At 43.5% G+C, this 24,254-nt stretch overlaps 2 protein-coding genes across 2 annotated transcripts; one reads left to right on the top strand and one right to left on the bottom strand.

The window, feature by feature from the left end:
- The first annotated feature begins 3,253 nt into the window (after positions 1–3,253).
- Positions 3,254–11,912, top strand: LOC130191214 (protein delta homolog 1). Its single transcript, XM_056410874.1, has 5 exons — positions 3,254–3,305; positions 3,538–3,601; positions 4,990–5,120; positions 6,492–6,633; positions 9,982–11,912. The coding sequence occupies exons 1-5, from the start codon at positions 3,254–3,256 to the stop codon at positions 10,748–10,750; spliced, it is 1,158 nt and encodes a 385-aa protein (XP_056266849.1). The 3' UTR covers positions 10,751–11,912.
- A 5,293-nt stretch (positions 11,913–17,205) lies between these two features.
- Positions 17,206–18,543, bottom strand: dio3a (iodothyronine deiodinase 3a). The gene is made up of 2 exons (XM_056410878.1): positions 17,527–18,543; positions 17,206–17,422 (listed from the first exon to the last, which is right to left on the bottom strand). The coding sequence occupies exon 1, from the start codon at positions 18,541–18,543 to the stop codon at positions 17,752–17,754; it is 792 nt and encodes a 263-aa protein (XP_056266853.1). The 3' UTR covers positions 17,206–17,422; positions 17,527–17,751.
- Positions 18,544–24,254: the final 5,711 nt, after the last annotated feature.

The raw sequence follows: 24,254 nt of genomic DNA, 5'->3' as shown, positions 1-24,254 counted from the left end.
CATGCAAGAACTGGAAATAATATGCCGGTCAATGGTTGGCCCCACACATTTTTTGTCCATGAGAATATTCCGGGGCCGATTCTTCACGGGCATGAAAGCCCCGACTGAAGGTGCTTGAAGTTCCGCATCAGAGGAGGAAGCCCTCAGGACCCCGCGGCAACACGCCGGCAGCCGGAGAGAGGCCGTCGATCCTCCACCTTCCACATAATTGGCGTATTTGAAATAGGGAGAATGTGCTCACCTTTTCCAGAAACTACATCCCAGATTTCTACAGGGGCCCTCAAGCTAAAAAGAGAAGGTCCCTTTTTTTTTTAAGAGAGTGATGCACAATGTACTCTTTCTAATTCAACTCAATTCAGTTTATTTGTAGAGCCCATTTTCACAAACTACAAATTCCCCTCAGAGTGCTTTACAATCTGTACATATAGACATCCCTGACCTTTGACCTTTGACCTCACATCGGATCAGGAACAACTCCCAAACAACCCTTCAGGGTAAAAGGTCAGAACCCTTGAGGAGAGAACAGAGGAGGATCCCTCTCCAGGATGGACAGGTGTCATAGATGTCATGTGACCAGAAGGAATCATTACACACAAATTAAAACACAGGAACAACACAATGAAGATGAAGAGTGGATGAAGAGTTGGTAGTCGGCATTTTCCACCATCCAGACCTCCACCATCCATCAGCAGATGAAATGATGTGTATCATCACGCTGTCTCTCTGGAGTCAACGTGGATTTATTTCATCCGATTTTAGAGATCTCTGATACACTTTTCCACATTTTGCATCTGCGTGTTGGGAATTCCGATTGAAATGTATTTCCAATCCCTGATGGACTTGAAATACACAACGATGCCTCTATGACATTTACTGTATTTATTTACCTATAACATTCACTGAGATTAAAAATTAGACACCTGTCTTTTTTTTTTAGATCAGAGATAAATGCCCATTCTCTCCAAGTGCATAATTACTTGAAATGGCATCAGTCCGATTTTAATGTAACCTGTCACATCAATGCACTCAGACACTCGAGCTGCAACTCATGGTTATTTCCCTTATCGATTCATCTGTTCATTACTTTCTTGTTTAATTAATTGACTCTTTGGCCTATAATATGTCAGAAAATATAGGGAACGATCCCAGAGCCCGGGTTGATATATTCACATTGCTTGTTTTTTGTGTGTGACACACACACACACACACTCACACTCACACACACACACACACACACACACAAACTCAGATCTATAATGTCCAATTTCAACCAGGAGGATACCTGGACTGCAGCAGATAAAAGCTCAGACATTAGAGTTGGGAGGAGAGGAAAATCAATGTGTGACTCCTTCAGTTTGTGAAAGCAAATACAAACCTCAGACATTTCATTAAGACGGACGGACTGATGCGGATCAGCCTGGTAGCTGCGGCAGGGAATCCCAGCCGTAATGTCACGCTCCAGCTCTGAGCTCCGTCTCTGGGGGTTTAAAAAAAAAGACACAAGCCGAATTGAAGCGGGTGATATGAGACTTGAGACCTCTCCACAGATGAAATCAAATCCGAGAGCGATCCGTTCCTCCTCCTCTCCTCACATCTGCCGTCTGTTCAGAACGCGTGTCCTCGTTTCTGCCAAATTCAAAATGTGTGAGAGGGATGGGGAAGCTGTTTCTTCACCCCCCTTTCAATTGAAGAGAGGAAATTGATTTGTTTACTCATCTGCATTCACGTGTGTCCCTCGTGTTCTCGCTGTCGAGACGCCAAACACACACCTGTTTCATCGGGATGACCTTTTTGTATTAAGCCGGAAAACTGGGAATGTCTGGAGCCAGGAGGGTTGATGTGCTGTCCTGTCACCACACATGGAAACACAGAGACGCCCCGTTCTCCTTTTCACTAACAGCAACCCACGAGACGCAGGTCCAATCTCACACGCGTACGATCAAAGAGAGAAACTGATAGATTTCCCCCGATGGCTTCTCGGCCACCATTTTCCAGATCGTTATTGCTGATCTAATAACGCCTTAGAGAAGTGAAACATATAATTAGCTCCCTTAGACTAGAAGTCATATAGGAAAATACCATTCTCTGCCCATGGGGAGAACAGGGGGGGGGGGGGGCGTTATGGACAGCAATAAGTGGACTAAGAATAGAATAGTGCATTACTATGAATGACAGGTAAGTGAAGTAATTGAATTGGAAACTCTACCTTAATAAGCTACAGTGGATGCATGTTATGAATCATATTTCATCAATTACAATCCAATACAAAGAGGGAATTCTGATGCATTATGCATACTTTTTCGAATAAGGGAGTATTTTAACATTGCAGAATTACTTCTTTTACTGAAGAAACGATTCTGAATACTTCATCCTCTCATTGCAGAGACTCAGAGAAACAGAAGAGTGGATCGTGTGAGAAAATAAAGAGAAATAAGCTGTAATGGAAATGTTAATAACGTGCAGACCACTTCCCCGAGACAGCTTTCCAAAGGTTTTAAGTAAAGCTTGATGACAATACAGACACCTGGTGTTCTCTTTTAAAGACAGCACTTCCCTCTCGGGGGTCAGACCGGTGCGCGTTCTCCCTCGCGAGGGGGAGGAGCGTGCTGCACCAGGACGGCGCACGATGCAGCAGTCCCGTTTAAACCTCCGGGTCCTCCAGCAAGCCGGACCGGCTCTCCAGCACCGGAAGGGTCACTGTGGATTAAAAAGAAAAGAAAAGTCAAATCATTCAAATATGACCGAAGCCAGTTGGGAGCGGAGCTGCTGCGCCACATAGGTAAGGATCAGGCTGGGATGCGCATGCCGCGAGATTCGTGAAGTAAAAAAAAAAAGGTTTTCGAGATTGAAAATGTTCATTTTTTTAATTAAAGCGCGTTCTCTCTTTCTCTGTGCGTAATGGATGCTCTTTGGTGAGCAGACGCATGAGGATCAGGTGGTTCAATTAGGCCTGTATCCGAGAAGAAGAGGAGAAGATAACAGGATTCCAAAATAGATTTACACTGGCAGTGTGTTTTCCACTCTGATAAACAATTCGTTTTATTCACGAGGAGACGACTCCAGATCTCCTCAAGATTGTTGCCATTGCTTTCTCTGAATTCTCATATTAAGGTTTCTTTTCCTAAAATTAACTTTTGAGTAATAGTTCCAATGTAATGTGTAAAAAAAAAAAGATTGTTGTTGTTGTTGCAACTTCACGCTTCATATGTTGCAGGACAAAGAAGAGGGGGGGGGGGTGCTGCTGGATATTACGATGCATCTCACAGCGGTGGTCTTCATGGTGGTCGCGACGGGCATCGCCAAAGGTAATCAGAGATGTTATAATCAATCCACTGAGACAACTGTCAGGGGGGGGGGGGGGGGTGAAAGTATAACGGATCGGATGCATATGATGATTGCTGTGAATGTTTTATGTGTCGCTAAAAACATTTTTTTGATGCAAATAGTTGATGCCCCTTTCTTACCTTTCTTACCTTTGTTCTCCTTGTTATCTTTGTTATCCTTGTTATCTTTGTTATCCTGTGATCCGACTCAAAGGTTGGGACTGCAGCGCAGGGTGCAACACAGAAAATGGGTTTTGTGAGAAGCCAGGGAAGTGCAGGTACGAACACGACTCCAGATTCCTGTGTAGATTAAATCTTACATCCAGTGGACTTTTAAGACCTGATTTCCATAAATCTCTGTCACTGTAAATGTCCCTCAGAGAAACGCAATCACGATCCGGCCAGCTGGATCCTTCTGTTGCTTTCCTCTCATGTGTTTGTCACTTTTGGTTTGTGTTACGTCAACTCCCACATCATCCCTTTGTGTTTGAACAGTGTGAAGCATTGTCATCTGAACAGATATCTCACAGATTCTGTTTGCAGAATATGCCCAGTTTATTCTGGCAAATGCTCCTGGATCTACTCTAGAGCCCAAATAATCATACATCTCTGTTAGTATGTTGGTAATTTTACCAATTAATGCATTAAGCAGATAACGCAAACACGACTGTTGACTCATTTCCCCTTTTAGGGAAAAGCATGCCGACATTATGGGGACCAGGGCAGGACTGATGTAGTGAATATGGAACGATCAACGGCCAGAATACACGCTGCTAAAGAAAGAACCGTCTCATCCGGGTCCACGGCTTGAAGCAACATTCAACTAGATATATAATTGTAATATAATTGTAACATAATATAATACATTCCCTTTTATAATAGCTGGAGATGTATGAGGGGGGTGGGTGTCACCAACAGTGGCAGGGGGGTACATTTACATTGTGTGTGTGTGTGTATGTACTAGGATATGATAGATAGAAAGATAGATAGATAGATATATACTTTATTAATCCCCAAGGGGAAATTTGTCGTCACAGTAGCAGCACCAATAAACTAAACACACAAGAATAAAAAATAAAATATAACATAAAAAAACAGGGATGAAAGATATAGAAGTATACAAAGTAAAATATAAAATAAAATATATATGTATGTATATATACAACATATATGCATACACAATACACAATACTAATGACAAATTAAAATAAATATTAAATATTAAATATAGACAGTGTGCAAAATGCAAAGTGTGTGTATGTGTGTAGTGTAAATGAAATGTGTGTATGTGTGTAGTGTAAATAAATGAAATGTGTGAAGTGCAGATCAACATAGTGTGGATATGAAGTTATTATTGTATGATATGATGTACCTTTATTCGTCCCAAAGTGGGGACATTTCAAAAATGTGTATATATGCACATACATATGCAAGTATGTGCATATATATGTCAATATGTAAGCAGGTTTTTGCATGTATACCCGTATTTATATATATTCTTTTTATTTGTACTTGTTATTTGTATGTGTTTGTCTGAGTACCATTGTGTTCGTACAATGTGTACATGTTTTCCTTTGCATGTGCATATCTCTAAAACCAGTAAAAGATGTGATCACAATGAAAGAGCAGGGCTGCGGAGCTCAGGTTTCCCTTTCCTCTCGCTCAGGTGCAAACCCGGATGGCAAGGAGAGAACTGTGAGCAGTGCGTGTCCTTCCCCGGCTGCCGGCACGGCGCGTGTGAGAAGGCGTGGCAGTGTGTGTGCGAGGAGGGCTGGGGGGGCAGCCTGTGTGACCGAGGTGAGCTCAGCTCCCCTGACACTCGCATCTCGGCCTCAAACACTCTGTGACAGGCCAAAGGTCGGCGTGAGCCCCGGAGCCCCGAGGGCCCCGAGGGCCGCAGGAGGAATGCTCAGCGTGATGTTTAGCGGGTCGACGCTCGAGAACAACACACCTGACTCAGCAAAGGAAACGTGTGGTTCATGATGAACGCTGAAGACACACACTACTACTGCCGGAAAGGAAAATGTATATATTCATACTGCAATAAATACATACATTACATTATATATATAGGGACTAAAAATTACAGACACACATGCTGAAAATGAATATTAATATATAAATACAATTATATATATATATATATATATATCATAACAGAGACACACATGCTGAAAATGAATATTAATATATAAATACAGCAATAAATACATACATTACATTACATTATATATATATATATATATATATCATAACAGAGACACACATGCTGAAAATGAATATTAATATATAAATACAGCAATAAATACATACATTACATTACATTATATATATATATATATATATATATATATATATATATAAATACAGCAATAATACACACATGCTGCTTTTGAGCTTTGATGCAAGACACATGATTGTAAAACGTCGACATTGATTCACTGAGACAATTAAAAGTTGAAGCAGTGCAAAAGTCACATTTCCATTTCAGACACTCATTTAAATCAAGCGATGTCGGGATTAATCCGACAGTATCTATAATGAATATTATCACCTGAAAATGATGTGCTGCCACTGAAGCAGTAACAGGTAGAGGTCCAGGATTAGTCAGCGCCGATGGAAGGTGTGATGAACCCCTCTGTCACACAGGTACTGAACATCCCCGGTTTGCATCGCGGCTCTATGAGACATAACGAGGTCCACTTCTGATAACAATATCTGTGTGCTTGTGATTAACTCATGAGACTAACTCAACTGCTCCAGACTAACTCCTCTGGTCACCGGCTCTGGAACAACGTGGGCTGAACCTTTGTGGCCCTGGGGAATAGCTGTGCAGGCACATCGTCCGATTATTCTGCTATCAGCTTTGTCCTACATTCCAAACCATCGTTTTTATAAAAGTCCACTCGGGAGCAACCTCTTAGGAGATACAAATGTGTATTTCTTGTTTGGCTTCAGCACACACAGTACATCTCGTATTCCGCTCGCCTGTGAAACGATGTCGCCCGTGTTCTCACTTCTGTTCTCGGTGACAAGATGCCGCGGGGGAGCCGCAAAGTGGGAACAGAAGAAGAAGGAAGAAAGCAGGCGGAGGGACAGGAAGTGAGAGCGAGAGCACACACACACATCTAAAACCAGCATGCTTCTTTTGTCTATTTTAAACAACAGATACCCGCCTCTGCTCCTCCGGGCCTTGTGTTCGTAATGCCACCTGCATAGAGACAGGGGAGGGCGGATACCTGTGCATCTGTCCCCATGGATACGCTGGTGAAGACTGCCTCCTGAAGAGAGGAGCGTGTCTCACAAACAGGTACCAGCACCCTTTGATGAAGTTCTATTTGTATAAAGGAAGACTTACAGTCTTATCTCAATGTGTTTGTCATTTGGAGCGATAATCAATACATGGAGCGATGTCTGTCGGCTCTCTTTGTATCCCCGAGGGAGCCAATCGGACTGCAGCTCTCTTTTATTTGATACGTTTCCAACACAAACACGAGCATGTTATAATGTGTTGGCTGGAAAGTTTCCAACTTCGTGAAAAGGGAAAACTCCAGTTGCTCAAGCTCAGGGGTCCCCACACTGTTCCCTGTGAGGGCCACATCACTGTTCCCTGTGAGGGCCACATCACTGTTCCCTTCTCTGAGGGGGCGGGGTCAGTGTGTCACAGAAACAGTGAGATGATCTCAGGGTGCCTACATGTAAACATGTATTGTTTTCCAGAAAGCCACATAACCAAATATTAATAACCGCAGGCCCCGCCTACGGGAGCAAGTTGGGGTTAAGAGTCTTAGTCAAGAAGAAGCCGACATGAATAAAAATCGATATCATAATATCAATAAGCGTATTATTGAGTTGAAAGCAGCAACAGCAATGAATTGAACTGATGCATTAGGTCATCTTCAAGCACGAAGGCCAAATGTGTTGTAATTAAAGATGCAGATCAACTGACTCCTGATAAACCGAGTACTTTTGAGTTTGGAATTATTGGTCAGACAAAATGTGATATTTGATTTGACCCGTCGGCATGTGGAGGGCCGGCCTCTCTTTCAGTCAGCAAATGCAAAACACTGCAAACAGTCAAAGACAACTGTGACTACAGCCAAAACAAACAGTTTTCATGGAGGCATGAATTTTGAATAGTTGTTCAGATAATTCCTCCTCCAGCTCAGAAATTCAGCAGCAGCCATGTTCAATTCAATTCAATTCAGTTTATTTGTATAGCCCAATTTCACAAATTACAAATTTGTCTCGGAGTGCTTTACAATCTGTACACATAGACATCCCTGCCCCAAAACCTCACATCGGACCAGGAAAAACTCCCAAATAACCCTTCAGGGGGGAAAAAAAGGGAAGAAACCTGCAGGAGAGCAACAGAGGAGGATCCCTCTCCTAGGATGGACAGATGCAATAGATGTAATGTGTACAGAAGGACAGATTTAGAGTTAAAATACATTCAATGAATATGACAGAGTGTATGAATAGTTCATAGTAGGCATATTCCACGATGGAGACCTCCACGATCCATCAGGCAGATGGCGGTGGGGAGGAGGAGGGCGGAGTCCCAACAGGACAGTGGCGTAGTCATGAGCAGGAATTCCACGACCCAGACGATCCATCAGGCAGATAGGATCTATGCCGTCTCATAGGGTCCGATGACCCCATGAGACGTAAAGTCAAAAGGACTTCCGGGGAGAAAGCAGAGTTAGTAACGTGTGATTGAGAGATGAAAATTCATCCTTAAGGAGAGAAAAAAGAGGAGATAGGTACTCAGTGCATCCTAAAACGTCCCCCGGCAGCTATAAGCCTATAGCAGCATATCAAGGGGCTGGACCAGGGCAAACCTGATTCAGCCCTAACTATAAGCTCTGTCAAAGAGGAAGGTCTTAAGTCTACTCTTAAACGAGGTGACTGTGTCTGCCTCCCGGACTGAAATTGGAAGCTGGTTCCATAAAAGAGGAGCTTGATAACTACAATCTGTACACATAGACATACCTGACCTTTGACCACATCGGATCAGGAAAAACTCCCAAACAACCCTTCAGGGCACCACCATGTTGATGGTGCTCTCCCCTTGTTGACAAGCCGTATCTGGCAGCGTGTACCTGAGCAGCATTAGAAGCTGGACCCCAGTTTACGGTCCTTTTGAAGTCATCCGATGAGAATGAATGATGTCTGCTTCACACGGCTTCTCAAAGCTTCTCTATGCAGTGTGTGACCACAAGTCCAGCCTTCTGTTGCCAGTATTTGCAGGACACCACAGATGTGTCCTCGCCGTTGGTCATTATCCCACAATGCACTGCTCCCCGGCCCATTGTTTAATGTTACATGCAGGCAAAAAATATCTTAAATATTTGCTTTTTAGCAAAGCGTCCGCAACCAAGACAGTGACTTTAAGCAGGAGGAACGTTCTGCTGGATCACAGCTCCAGCGTTCTCCTCCTCTCCATCCGACGGATGTGAAAGACTCTCGGGGGACTCGGTGAGGCTGACAGCTCTCCAGACCCCGCTCCACCATGTTGGTTCTCTGAGAGGCTGCCTTGTTATTGATTTAAATGGCACATCTAAAAGTCAGGAGTCTCCAGCTCACTTTCAGGGCACTGACAACTCTCCTGCCCTCCTCAAAGAATCATCTGACTCTTAATATCATTTTATAATGCGATGAGTGGAAATTCACTTGTATTCCAGGGGAATTTAACTCAAGGCCTGCGTGATGTTTTAGAATGAGATCCTCTATAAAGCACCAGATATGTCGAAAAAGTAGACTAGAGCTATTATTATTATTCTGACTCACGCATTCATAATGTTCAGGACTGGTTGCAAAACGACACAAGCTACTATTTATAGATATTGGTTGATTTTTTTCCAGGGGTTTTCATCAGTGTTCTTTCATCAGCATCAGTTTGGGAAGCATGGCAGCAATAATCAGATATGATTGACTCCTTTTATATCTTGTTACTTGGTACATATTTTTTATTTGTAGAAACTCTGCATTACACGGTTTCATAAAATGACTGAAATCAATATAATATATATGTATATATATATACAGAAGATTAGGTCTTTTTTTTGTTTTTATTTTTTTTTCACTGTTATAATAATTAAAATCATTAATCTCTCTCATAGTTAATGTGTAAATTATTCTTCTCTGGTTAATGGTCTACAATCAAGAGTGTGAGAGGCCCATCTACAGTGTTCTTTGTTGTGTTATCGCCTTAGAGATTAGGAGAAGAATAAGAAACTGAAAACCCTTTTAAAAATTTTTATGCAGCTGAAAACAGAAATGCTGCTGAGCTGAGATAAGATATAATCTTTCCTTGAGCTGAAACTAATATAATTTCAATTAAAAAAAAAATCATTATTATAACCTTGTCAATATCTATATTTATATTTTATATTAATTTACAAATTCATTTGAGAAAAAAAGTGTTTTCATTCAAAAAAAACCAAATTATGTATGACCCCAAACTTTTGAACGGTAGTGTGTATATATATATATATATATATATATATAATTCTAAATTAAATAAATGACCCCAGGGCACTTCCCTGGGGAACCCCTCAAGTTATGGACTTGTGGTAATAACTGGGTGCTTTGTAAACACAGGATAAGACATGCTGCCCCCCCCGCTGTATGTTGACACTGACTTGCTCTGCTGCAGCTCTCCTTGTCAGAATGGAGGCTCGTGTCCAGATGCTGGCGGCTCAGCGGGTCCCTCTTCCTGTTCATGTCCCCCTGGATCATCCGGAGACTTCTGTGAGCTCACGGACCGCTGCCGGCCCAACCCCTGCCTCAACGGGGGCAACTGCACCGACCGCGGCCCGGCCTTCACCTGCGTCTGTCCGCTCGGCTTCGCCGGTTCCACCTGTGACGGCGCCGGCCTCTCGCCCTGCGCCGGCCGGCCCTGCGCCGACCGGGGGACGTGCGTCGGCCGGCCCGGCGGCACCTTCCGGTGCGTTTGCCACAAGTGGTTCACGGGTCCCGCGTGCTCCCTGCGGCACGGACCGAAGGCCCGGCCCGCGCCGGTGGGCGTCCGGCCGGTGGACCACAGAGTGTTTGCGCTGACGCCTCAGCACTACCCCCTCCACGCTCACACCTTCCGGAAGCTCCTCAGGCCGCCCGAGAGAGACCCGCTGAAGGTCGCCCTCAAGGAGACGGCCCGCCCCCCCGGCGTCCTCGTCGCCCACGGCCAACTCATCTGCTTCGGCGTGCTGGCCCTGCTCACCTGCTTGGTGATCCTGGGCACGGCGGGCATCGTGTTCTTTGGCCGCTGTGAGGCGTGGCTGGCCAACGCCAAGTACAGCCAGCTCGTTCGCCAGCAGAGGGAACACCTGCTGAGCGAAGCCGGCGCCGCGGGGCGCTCGGTGAACGTCATCCTGCCCGAGAAGATCCGACTCGCCAGCTTTGGGAGGCATTACACCTCCATCTGAATAAAACACCTCCACCGCTTTCCCTCTCACTCATACATGTTGTTACGGTGTCCTATGACTGTTGTACAGTTGTGTAGATAAAGTGAGTGACGCTAAAATATATTGGCATGTATAATCTAATGGACTAACCGTGACAGTGGATTGTACTCTTTAAATGTATATCTAACATTTAACTACCAATTAAACAATCATGACATTATTGAATATGTTCTACCTTGATAGCTGATGTCACTGTGGTGTTTGTTAGAGCTTTGAAACACGTTGTATAATCATGGGTTGAATGCCTAAAAAAGAAAAAGTAAGTTGATTTTAACGGAGCGTATGCAACCATGACTACTTTTAATCAAACGAGGTAATCATACAGAATTTTAGGAGGTCAGGAGCTTTTTGATTGTCTCTTAATTTGGCGATGGCTGAGCCGGCAGCTCCGAGCTAACGGCGCGAACAGAAACCGAAGATCGGGCGCGATGCTCCCGTGACGACACTCTCGGTGTGTAAGGTCGTGTTGGCAGGTCAACTCTTTGTATCCGTGGCATGACTCGTCGCCTGCTGTCTCAATCCCAGACTCCTTCACGGTGCCTCGGTGTTCCCGTTAACGTTGGCGTTCCAGAGGTCGTGCGCCGTACGTCTCCCAGCACAGACGGTCACCGGCGTGTCGCGTCTCCACGACGAGACGCCTGCACTCCAGTTTGAGGGGGAAAGTTATTCATGACTGCTGATGTATGGGAAACAAGAAAAACACATTCCTGTCACCCAGTTCAGATAAAGTGCGGAGCATATTTAATGTAACATATTCAAATTCAGCAATTGCTGATTGCTTAATTGATTGCTTAATTGCTTATTTTTTATGATGCTAAGCCCCAATTCGGCCCCTCAACGATCTGTGAGAAGACGCTGTTAATGTCTATTACAATTTTCTGATAGGGTAATAAATAGTAATAAATACAACCTGTTTTCTCACACGATTTATTTTTCAGGTTGTAAATGACATTGTGCAGTGGTAATATATGAATGATTTTAAATGTGGCATTTCTAGGGGCAGTAGTGATTGTAACAGTTCTGACAATATTTATTATAGTCCGAGAATATTTGCTGTTGGGATCAGGCCGGATACTGTGTGTTGTCTGTTGATTGTTTTTAATAAAAGCAGTATCGCAATCACCATCGTGGTTGGTGTGTTCTGTTCTGCATCTGATTCGACACGATCAGACGCGAGAGGCAAGACTCAGACTTCAGCTGCTTCACAGGATGAGAGGCACAACCAACGCACATCATGCAACACCTGAAACCTGCTCTCAATTCACTTCAGTTCATTTGTAGAGCCCATTTTCACAAATTAGAAATATGTCTCAGAGTGCTTTACAATCTGTACACATAGACATCCCTGACCTTTGACCTTTGACCTCACATCGGATCAGGAACAACTCCCAAACAACCCTTCAGGGGAAAAGGTCAGACCCCTTGAGGAGAGAACAGAGGAGGATCCCTCTCCAGGATGGACAGGTGTCATAGATGTCATGTGACCAGAAGGAATCATTACACACACATTAAAACACAGGAACAACACAATGAATATGACAGAGTGGATGAAGAGTTGGTAGTCGGCATATTCCACCATCCAGACCTCCACGGTCCATCAGGCAGGTGGTTCTATGACGTCAAAAGGACTCCGGGGAGGAAGCAGAGTTAGTAATGTGCAATTGAGATGAAAATGCATCCATAAGGAGAGAGGAGAGGAGAGAGGAGCTCAGTGTATCCTAAGCATCCCCCAGCAGCCTCTCAGCCTCTAGCAGCCTCTCTAGAGCTGGACCAGGTGAACCTGACTCAGCCTCTCTAGAGCTGGACCAGGTGAACCTGACTCAGCCTCTCTAGAGCTGGACCAGGTGAACCTGACCCTCTCCTGCTCTGGACTGCTTGATGTATTTATTCTTCAGGCCCAACTCACTGATGATCAGCTGAATGAACCTGACTCCACCCTCTCCTCCTGACTCTCTGTTTCAGAGCACAGTCTGTGTCTCCACCTTGTGGTCCAACCTGTCTACGCCACAGTGAAGCTGTATAATTAAAATCTTTCAAAGCTTATGTTTGGAACCGCACACCATTTCCTGAGAAGGAGAAGGGCAACGGAAATGTTTGTCCTGAGAAGAGGTGTAATGAGGCAACACAAATAAAACACTTTTAAATATGCAAATCAGTTTCCTCAGGCTGCCAGTTGAGACAGACATGTGCCAGGCTGCCTGTGAAGCATTAAAGACTCATTGAAGTGACCTTAATAAATCACTTTATATTAGAGAAGCAATTCATTTTAACTTGGCCAATGAATCCAGTACACTAAATAATAATAATAATGATAATAATAATATTAATAACTTTATTTATATAGCACCTTTAAAAAACATTTTTACCAAGTGCTCTACAGAGAGTCAAGGCAAAACAAATGGAAAAGTAAGAAACAAATATAACATTTAAAAAATATATATATATTAATATATATATATATTAATATATATATATATATATATATATATTAAAATTTAAATTTAAAATTTAAAACAGACAAACTAAATTAGGGGAACCAAAGTTCTGCATAAAAGGACGAGATCACTTAAAAGCTGAAGAAGTGATTTTAAAGAAGTAGAAATACTTTCCCCTTATATGTTGTGAAACATAGAACACGAATCAGCATCTCGTTAAAACGCTGATGACGTCGACGTCTAGCTGTGCAGACCGATATGAATATGAACGGCGAGTCTCCCGAACGAGGAGCGCTTTGATGAAATGAGCATCTTTAAAATTCTTGAAGTCAGCATAATTGAGTCAGCAGTTTTTGCTTTGCAGCCTATAGAGAGCAGTGCAGATGTATTTATTTTGCACAACATGCTTTAATGTTGGTGTGTGAAACCTCACTTGTCGTCTCAGAGTGCCCACAAGGTGTCGGCCATGTGAAGGGAGCTGGAGGCTGGAAACAGGAGTTCAGAGGGATGTGATGCATCTGACTGCACTGAAAACGTTGCATTTTGTTTGTGCACGTTAACGGTGACTGCTAACGTGAATGTTTTTACACAAATATTATATCATATATCTATAATCTCTGCAAAAAAGTATTATTTTATGGCCTACAGTGCATAAAAACAACGATATATCAATGTAAAAAACTGGTCTGATCATTCCAGGAATCAAGGAGTTCTGCCTCTGCCATCGTTTTCCACTTTTTAGCTGAACTATTTCACTTCGCCGTTTGGGTGACGATCTGTTTTTCTTTCTCCTCTCTGCACGACATCCAACAATTTCTCAGTCAAGACGGAATTTTAGTGGGAAATGCCTCAGAGACTCCTGCTGTGTTACTGCATGCCCGAGAGAAACCAACCTTCAAAGCCCCTGCGGTCCAATAGAGTTCAATATGTTGCAGCCTTTATATAAGTAATGTTAGTTAAAATGTTGAACTCAATGTTAATAAGGATTACATATAGATTACAGTCTTTTATTGATGCTGCAACTTGTCACTAAATGGCTCTTATGGCGACTAATACAGGCATTACTTATGACAACGCTGTAACCAAGGCTCCATCAAAAGTTCACAAGTAAACTTTTCCGAACAATATTTTTTACTTCTCCTAATATTTCTGGAAATTGTCCACACGGAAAACTAGAACTGCTACTGATTTGGAAGTGGCAGATTACGTATACCAGTATACAAGAAGGTTGTTTAAAGCACGGTTAAATGTTCACATGATAAACCCGAATCACAAAGGTTTAACTCAAACATTGTTGTGTGCCGAGGCCCCGGCTCCCCACCGCCAGACGACATTCATTTGCAGAGTTATGACCCTGGGGAGAGAGGGGGCCCTCACCTTCAAAGCTGCAGCATTGCGGCTACGGAAACCCACCCCGGCAACCCCGTTCTGCTCCCATCGAGTTATGAAGCAAGACAGAGCGGCACAAGTTGTTTCCCCCCCAGCCGGAGACCCTTACCCCTTTGTTCCTGTCTGCTGTACTCGCTGACAGAGGGAACTCCACATCCATCACAATCGCTCATGGAATCCAGATTGAAAGAAATTGCTTTGAGGGTGTTATTGTTTTTGGAAACGCTGCAAGATATATTTCCAATAGGCAGGTATCCATCATTCAACTCCCAGCTACATAAATACTCTATGCTTAAGTGTGCAATGTGTTCCAGATGAGCAGGAAACAAAGGTCACTGCTGTGCCCCTGCAGTCAGACCTGAAACATATGGAACGGCAGCTCAAGGAAGGCGATTCTTTCTCGTTTTAATGGGAACATATTTAAGAGGTGGTCAAATGTTATATTCATTGAAAAGAAAGCAGGTATTAGACAATAGTCTGAAAACATCTTTTCCTATCCTTAATTGCCTTGTGTTCGTCTGCAACAATCAATCTGATGATTATCTTTTGAATGAAATCGTTAGAAAACAGTTCAAATGCCCGTCAGAATTCACCAAATCTCAAGATGACGTCTTTAAATTGCTGGTTTTGTTTGACCGAGACTCCAAAATCCAAAGAGAGGTATTTAAAAATAACAGGAAACCTGTTAACTTGATATGTTACGCATCTCGTGTGTCACGGAAATAATGTGGAGTGAGTTTAGCTGCAAAAGCAGATATTTCTAACTTTAGGATCTCTGAAACACAAAGTCTTGATGTCCGAGGCCTGAAGGCTGCATGGGAGACATGAGGAGAAACACTGATCTTGTTTTCCCGACCCATGACTAACGCTTTTTCAAATGTGCACAATATTGCGAACCCCTAATTTAAAACATGAAGTGATTTCTGGAGCTATAACTCACTTTTTTCCAAGCTTTTTATTTCCCACTTTCACCACAATGAGCATCCCTGTGCTGTGCGATGGGAATATGATATAATCTTCATTCTCTTTGACACTATGGGAAAGAATCACTTGTGGAGAAAATGATAACAGAGGACAGGATGAAGCCTGATTGGCAGGAGTTATAACTCACAGGATCTTTCCTTTGAGTGTCCTCATAAAAGGGACCCGATCACTTGATTGATCATCGGGTGATCGGATCATTTGGTTTCTCATCAAATGACCTGAAGACTAAAGTCTCCTTCTGGCTCCTCCTTCTTTTGTTTCCTGACATACATGATGTTTCACTGACTCCTGAGGGACTCTGTGTAACGGCGACTCTTCTTGCAAGAATAAATTATTTCATAGACGAGTTCTGGTTCTTCGATATTCGTCATTTCAGTTTAAAAAGTCTCCATCTTGGGTGGGGACAACAAAAAAGTTTGTAAAACCTGTGACGTGTTCAGTGATTTATGTCCTACACTTTGCCGCCATGCAGGAGGCAACCGCTTTTATTCCAAAGTTGACTATGAATGATGGCGCTTCAGGCCGGAGACACAGGGACCCGACGAGGCCGGCGAGACGCGTCTCCACTCACGCTGTGCCTAAGCTGGTCTCCTGAGTCATCGTGTCTGAGGACCGCCCCCATCGTGTCCTCAGAGCATCATGACTGGTCTCAGACTCTGAGGGGATTTTCCTTCACTTAAAGATGTGTGTACTACAAAGCTTCAAGACATCCTTTTCCAGGAAAACTACAAGAAGCATTCATCATTTTGCACATTTGCCAATGTGGTGATTTTAATGTTTCCAGATATGCTGAAGGCTCCGAGAGCCATAATGCAGAACTCAAGGCACACAGTTAGGCTTATGTCAGTCGTGCCCTATAACGCATGAAACGCCTTCACTTCTCACACAGTTTACTGCTCTGGGGTTGAAGTGCTAAGCCCTGAACACCGTTGTGTTCAGACCCTTACAGGTGTATATATCACTCCGTATTATAGGATCACGTGTGATTATCCTCAGTAAGAGGTCAAAGGCTAAGGAGGGGGCAGTGGAGAACAAAGAACAGCATTCTCACTGCATTGTTAACCACAGATCCATACATTATATGGTTTAACCAATATATATATATATATAGTATCAAATCATAATAACAGATACCAGATGGTGAATTTTAGAAAATAATAGTAATAATGCTCAGAAGAATTGTGTAAAGTTAGTTTTACATTTCTGTTGTTGAAAAAAAAAATTTTTTTATTGTGAACCAGCCAAGAAACATGCAGTAAAAAATAATGCAATCATTTCAGATATTACTGAGTTTTCATTTTTAGCGTTTTTGGGAAGGATATGTTTTGCTTCTCCACACCAAGTGGCTGCACTTCAGAAAGTAGATTTCTGGATGAATGCACGAGAGGCCTGTTGTGCTTTATTGTGCAGGAAATTGAACATTTCTCCTTTTGTCTTCTTACCATAAACCAACAAATCCCCGTCAAACACATGCGCAGCATGATGTTATTGCAAAAAAAGGAATAAAAGGAAACACACAAACTCCCCCACCTCGCATGCAACCACAGTGACGCTGTATACTTTACCTGTTACGTATTTAGTTTGAAATAAAATAGGCCTGCAAGGAAGAAGTATAGATGAAAGCATTTTATTGTATGAAAAATATATCCATAAAACGGAACAATATTTACAAAAACACCGTAGCGCCATGCAGGGCAGAGAGCAGCAGCTTCACGCGTGACCTCCAGTATGAAACATCAGTATCGGTTCTCTGGATTCAGCCGTTTCAAAACCGAACTTCACTCTATACTGACGAGCAGAGCGATGCGCGCGTCTCCGCGTCCTGCTGTCCGTAAGGCGCATTGGCACGAGGAGGAGAAATACACATTAAAAAATAACTTTTGACACACAAAATACATTTGTTCACAAACAACAAATGTCCAAACAAACCTTTTTGAGAAGCTGGATCCTACCAGGACGTCTATATGTCCGATATGACACGAAGGAGCCGATACTGTCGCTAGTGCGTCCTACAACGTTGAACACATTACTCCAAAAATAAATACACGGAACCCATTATCGACGGAGAAATGCTATGTAATTGGAGTTATAATACTGAAAAATAATGCAGCATTTTGTTTTCGTTATAGCAGCTCTACAAAGATGAGAATGAATCTACACACTGAAAACTAGATGAGTGGATTTGTCCAGCGTGTCTCTGTAGTGATCGAGCCAGTCTCTGAGCTCTGTGATCCGGTACCCCTCGGGTCCTCTGCCCCCCTGGTACACTATCTTCCCCTCCTGCAGAATATAGAGTCTGTCGAAGTAGGCTCCGTACGCCGCGTTGGAGGAGTTCTCCATGCTGTCGACCACCACCGGGCAGCCGGGCATCTCCAGGTGCATCAGCTGCGCGGCGTTCAGCCGGTCCTCCAGACACCGGTGTGTGGGGATCTGATAGGGCGCGTCGGTGCTCACCCAGCCGTCGGAGGGGTGCGCTTCCTCGATGTACACGACCACCGAGTCTGCTATGTCTGCGTTCTGCTGCACGACTCCCTGAAACGCCTTCAGACGCGCCATGAACGGCGGTCAGGTGCAGCTCCCAAAGTTGAGGACCAGCGGTCTCTTGTCTTTGGCGAAGTCGAGGATGCGGCGGCGCCGCTGGTCCTCCAGCTGCACCACGTCGGTGTTGGGCGCGCCGTGTCCGAGACGCGCCGCCTTCAGAAAGTCCAGCTTGTGTCCGTGCCACGCCGCCTTGAGGGACTCCAGGCTGAACAGACGGTTGGAGTCCGATATGCACAGCGGAGGATCGATGGCGTCGCCCCCCTGCTCCTTCGCCTTCATCCTCAAGAAAACCCTTCTCCTGATGCACAAGAAGTCAAGCAGCCAAAACATCACTGCTGTCATTAGGAAACGGGGCAGCAAGACGAGACAGACGATTGCATTTTTAATGGCTTTAATTGTATTCATTGTCACTTTATAAGTACCCGATGGTCTTATGCTGTGCCACGGTCTTGTGGGTTGAAGTTGGGTTACTTTGCAACTTCCCCTCTTTTTATAGCACTGGCACATTTGAATGGATCACACCCCGCCTCCAAACTGGGGCCGAGGCCTCACATGGCGGGGATTACCTTCTGTCAACTCCACAGAGTGGAGGCGCAGCCAAAAACAAAGGGAGCGGCCCACAGCGCGTCGTCGAGAAGAGTTTATTCAACATCTTCATCAATGATGCTTCAGATTGTTTGACATGGTGTCAGTGACCTTGCACATCTTGTGTGAGAACAGACATTTCTACTGCAATGGAGCCATGAGGGCAGATGCTGACCTCACTGCAGGCCGATGAATACTAAACCGATCTAACACGCTCCCGGTTTGTTTTTATGTAATATCAGTCCATTAAATTCTCAAAAGATGGGAGAACACATATTTTAACAAAAAAATAAAAGAAACAAAAGATCTGAATTCTTCTGGAAGTCAGAATTGTGCCCAGCAACAGTCACACTGTTGAATTCATATTTCTAATTTAAAATCAGAGTTTGGAGATTGGAAAAATTTGAATTTTATAATAAGGCGCTTTTTACTGGGTCAAATAAAGTAATATTATATAAAAAGAGACAATAAAAACATGTAGTAAGCTCTCTTTCTGTTGTTTAGGGTTGTCTTTAATCAACCCCTATATTTCCCAAAATACTTTCCTATATGAACTAATAAGTGTTCAAAATCTATGATATGTTGCCACTGTAAGTTTAACCAGCAACTGTAAAGAGGATCTGAGGTACACCTTCAAGTTATTCACAGCAAACAGATCGTCAACAGCAGGGGTCCCCAAACTGTTCCCTGTGAGGGCCACACCACGTTTCCCTTCTCTGATGGGGGCGGGGTCAGGGGTCAGTGTGTAACGATCACAGGGTGCCTAAATGTAAACATGTATTGTTTTCCAGAAAGCCACATAAGCAAATATTAAAAACCCTTTCCGGGATCTTCACAGAAAAAAAAGTCAGGAAATAAATAACACTATTTATGAAATAAATAATAAGAAAATATCCCTCTCTGGGTTCTTCACAGAAAAAAAGTTTATTGAACATTAACTTTCTGTTGTGCCGTGCAGAATCTTAAGAGGTAAAAGTTTAGCTGAGTTGTCGGAGCAGAATCTCTGACTCAGAGGACTCACGTGTCTCTCAGAGCTCTGGTGCTCCTGCTTTCTGAATCTATCGTTCTCCTACTCACCTTTTCGCCATTATTCCGTTCTATTTGACAGCGGCTAGTCGAGGATTTGGTATTGTTCAGGGGGCGGGGCCAAATGTGGAGGCGGGCCATATCCGGCCCGCGGGCCTTAGTTTGGGGACCATTGGTCCAGAGAAAGAGGCCGAATGCTGTCATATCAGTATCACACCTGCCGAACACAGACTCTGCTCTCATGGATTCAGCTCATGATCACCAACATTTACTGGAACTGAGTAGAGATTCTGTTGGTGTGATGAGACGGCAACGTGACAGAAGCTGTAGTTTGAGAGGTTTTATCACAATGTTCACACATATTTTGGGTGGCAGCTCCAGTGGGTAAGGGCAGGTCAGTCCCTTCAAGGGCAAGGTCGTGATCTCGATCCCGCTCTCCCGCAAGTAGAAGTGTCCTTGAGCAGGCAAGGCACCCCCCCCCCAGTTGCTTCGCGGCTGCCACCCGCCCCACTGCTAATAACTAAGGATTAAATGCAAATAGAACTAATTGGGATTAATATAATAAAAGTGTATTATATATTATATGAAATGCATTCATGGAAAAAAAAATAATAATAACAACAACATGTCATGGAGATAAACCAGAGATAATGATTTGCTTTTTTTGTGGCTATAATCCAGCAAGTCTTCCTGCGTGACAGACCCTCACTCCATTTTAATCAACCGTGAAACTTTAGAAAAACTAGAGAGAAACTCTCGGGAAAAAATATACTTTGAGAAATATTACAGAGAATCTTATTCACGGCAAAGCGCCAGACACTTTTGAGAACACTTAAGAAAGTGCTGCTCTCCACAGGGAGCCGGGGGACAACACGAAAACACAGAGCGAATCCACCCACGGAAACAAACACGGCTTCATGAGCGATAAGGAGACGGCAGAAAGCATCTTCTAGAACTATTCAGCAGCGCGGCGTCGACGAGCTACTGCCTGAAGTTCACTGTGAGCTTCAACCAGAGGGAGTCGAGACAGACAGCAGATAAGAAACAAAACAAACAAAACATCATAAAACAATAATGTAAAAAAACACGATTGATCACAATCATCAAATCAAAACTTCCTCTGGGGACCGAACATCTTAAAATGAACATCTTAAAATGAATATCTTAAAATGAATATCTTAAAATGAACATCTTAAAATGAACATCTTAAAATGAATATCTTAAAATGAACATCTTAAAATGATTTTACAGTATCACTGCTTCCATCACGACATGACTGCTGCCACTCAACTACTACGACTACTACTATTCAGTTTATTTGTTGAGCCCATTTTCACAAATTACAAATTCCCCTCAGAGTGCTTTACAATCTGTACATACAGACATCCCTGACCTTTGACCTTTGACCTCACATCGGATCATTATTAGTGGTTGTATGATTTGTATTATATCCATTATAATGTACTTCTAATCAAATGTTTTGGAAGTTTGTTCAGTTTTTGTGTAAAAAGAGACATTTTATGGTTTAGTTTAGTTTTTTTTGTCTCGAATTATTGTCCAGTTCTTTCACTTTGAGGAATACCCCCCCCCCCCCCCCATCCACACTCCTCACTCCTCCTTTCTTTCCCACATTGAAACTGTATGAACACCATAAAACTCTCTTTACGTCCTCCAGGTGAGAAGAAAACAACACCAGAGTGTTTTAATGAGGTCATGAAACGCTCCTCTGCTGCTGAGCCTGAATTAGCTTTGAGGAATAACTCTTTTGTTGTTGTGAAAACCACGAATGTCTCCTAACCTGCTTCCCTGTACCTCCTTTAAACTGCGCTGGATTCTTGGCAGCGGCTCCGGGTTCGTCTGAGGACAATGCAATCTGGGATAACACCCCTTTTTTCGTCCGCTTTCTTCTTATTGAGCTCCAGAAGCCCCGACCGATGGGATATGAAGACTAACCCACGGAACCTTCTCTTTCGAGTCACTGATGTCTCTCTCCTTGCACTGAACACAACGAAGGATACACATCGACCTCATCCTGAGCTTCACCTTGCTCAACCTCGTCGAAATCAAAGAGCACCAGTGTTCGCTCTCAACTTGAATGACCTGCCGGTGCCGGCCCCGCGGGCTGTTTGTATCTCGGCAACGGCCGAGCCAATGAGGAGCGGGCGAACAAGTTATAATAATCCGTTTCATTTTGCTAGTCACATCACTCGCGAAACGGTTCAGCGTCTTCGTTCAGACATTTCTTTCACTGACGGACCAACGAGGAGAACCTCTTCAGACCCCAAAGACCGCATACAGGGACGTACGTAAAGAAACAGAGAACAGGATTTCCAGATCTACAAATGTTGTCATAAAACCACCTCATGTCGTCTGGAATAATAATGAAAGCGATCAGCTTCTGTGTCACTGATGTCGTAACATGAGATAATGACGGTGTCTCATAGTGTCGCTTGAGGCTTCTTCCTCCACGAACACCAACCTGGTGGAGTGGAAGGGTCTGCCTGTCTGGTGTTTAACAAAACAACCCAAATATCCAGGTAACTGACACCTGATTGGCTGCAGGTAAGACAGAGGGCATTGTTCCATCGTGAAAACAGTCTAATTAAATAACCGCCTGCTGCACCGTTATGAAGACGCTCAGAGTAACAGACGTGGAGGAGAAGACGAGCCGCACGGAGCTGAAGGGGGAGGAGACACAACACAGGACTTCTGTCCACAAAACACGTGTCGGGTTGTAATAGTTTATTTAGATTCTGTAGTCTTGAGCTTTAAATTAATACATATAGAAAGATATTATAGTAGGACATATTAGGGAGAATATTATTATTATGAATGTGTTATGAAGCATAGGGGTATAATGTTTACTCTGTGCAAATGATTAATGTAAATGGCAAGAAGTAATGTGTGTTCATGAGAGTGAATGTTAGTTAGTATTTCAGATTGTCGAAGCCGGTTGAAGCCGTGAAGTGACTTTAATGCAGACAATAACAGACGGGACTTTTATTGTGAAAATACTTGTCTAGCGACTTGACCGGAAGTGACGTTTTGACCCGGGGGTCGTGACCTTTGACCTCTCCATTTAGATATCGGACTTTTATCCAACAGGAAGGTGTTAGAGGCTGAACTACCTTTGAGAGGAGCTGATTGGCTGATTCTGGGACTAAGACTCTGGACTGGGGGAAGATGGTTCTCTTTGGTCTTGACCCGGGTCCTTCAGGCTGGTTCCTGTTGAGCCGGATCACCACGAAACCCACGACCCTGAGCCTCCATTGTGTGTTTACACTTCTTGTCAATATTGTTAACCTCAATTCACACCATCCGGAGCCTAATGTCCATCACCTGCCAGGTGCCCAGTTTCAGTTCCTCTTATACCTGCCATTGTCAACATGTCCAGTGGGAAGTGTGGAGGTGGTGCCGGCTGGACAGTGACTGCAGGGTAGTCATGTAAAAAATAATAATTTAAAAAGCCTTGCCAGATATCAAAACACATTTGGAGGGAATTGACGACAGAGAAAGTAATTGTTATTCTTAAATACTGATGAATGAAGAAAACATTTGTCTCCAGACAAAGGGGCGGTTTTCTCATCCAGGGCAAAAGGGGAGGAGCTTGAGCCCCACTAGGGGTCTACCTGAGCACGTGCCTGCACGCCGTGATCCCTTTGTCTTATCATGTTAATGCCAATAAATTGCTGTTGTCATGTTTCAAACATACACACAACTTGTTTCATCTCTTTAGATCAAATATATTAAAAAAATGAACCGTGTTAAAACCAGTGAGCCAAAAAAAGAATTGCCTTTTCCTCTGAGGAGAAAGAAGCACTTCATGAGACGTAAATAATAAGAAAGGTAAGAAATGTCGCTTCGGATTTGCAAACATGCAACGTCTCCGAGACTCAACCTCACGTTTACCCCGTGGTGTAATTCCTCATGTTATTCATTGAATTCACAAATGTGGTCTTCACACAGCCGTGTCTGGTTTTCTCAGTAGTTTTGGGATTCCCGGCAAGTCTTTACGCACGTTAGTGTCTCCAGTTGCCTCTGCCCTCATTTGCACTCCCTGAGTAATGATGATGAGGAGGAAGGATGTCCTCATGTGGCTTCTTTCACTGCTGCCTGTTTGGGCGTATTAGCGAGGGCCGTCTGCACACTCATTGATGCCAGTCCTCAGGACATATGGTGGCAAAACAGGCTGAGTGAGAAAACCTCACACACACACACACACACAGCTGCTCTGTCTTTATTGATCTTATTGTGTGGTCACAAACTTGATAATAATACCGACAGACATTATCAAGACTTAACTGTGAGTTGATTCAAGATGTTCTGTTGCTGTGCCAAGGGGTTTAAACCTCTGTTATAGGATCAGTGAAGCCAACAGACATTCATCCTCGTTGGTCTGCCAGTAAATGACCAGCTTGAAGTTGTTGTTGTGTATTTTTATTCAGTTAATCGAATCAAATACAAGACAATATTAATATATATAATATACAAAACAGAAAGACGGA

This window comes from Pseudoliparis swirei, unplaced genomic scaffold (assembly GCF_029220125.1).
Source record: "Pseudoliparis swirei isolate HS2019 ecotype Mariana Trench unplaced genomic scaffold, NWPU_hadal_v1 hadal_28, whole genome shotgun sequence".
Classification (NCBI taxonomy): domain Eukaryota; kingdom Metazoa; phylum Chordata; class Actinopteri; order Perciformes; family Liparidae; genus Pseudoliparis; species Pseudoliparis swirei.
This window is presented reverse-complemented; position numbering and strand designations above follow the sequence as displayed.

Coding starts and splice junctions, on each gene's coding strand:
- LOC130191214 (XM_056410874.1), top strand. CDS start 3,254: ATGCATCTCACAGCGGTGGTCTTCATGGTGGTCGCGACGGGCATCGCC. Junction 3,602..4,989: donor GAGAAGCCAGGGAAGTGCAG/GTACGAACACGA, acceptor CCTCTCGCTCAG/GTGCAAACCCGGATGGCAAG. Junction 6,634..9,981: donor GGAGCGTGTCTCACAAACAG/GTACCAGCACCC, acceptor GCTCTGCTGCAG/CTCTCCTTGTCAGAATGGAG.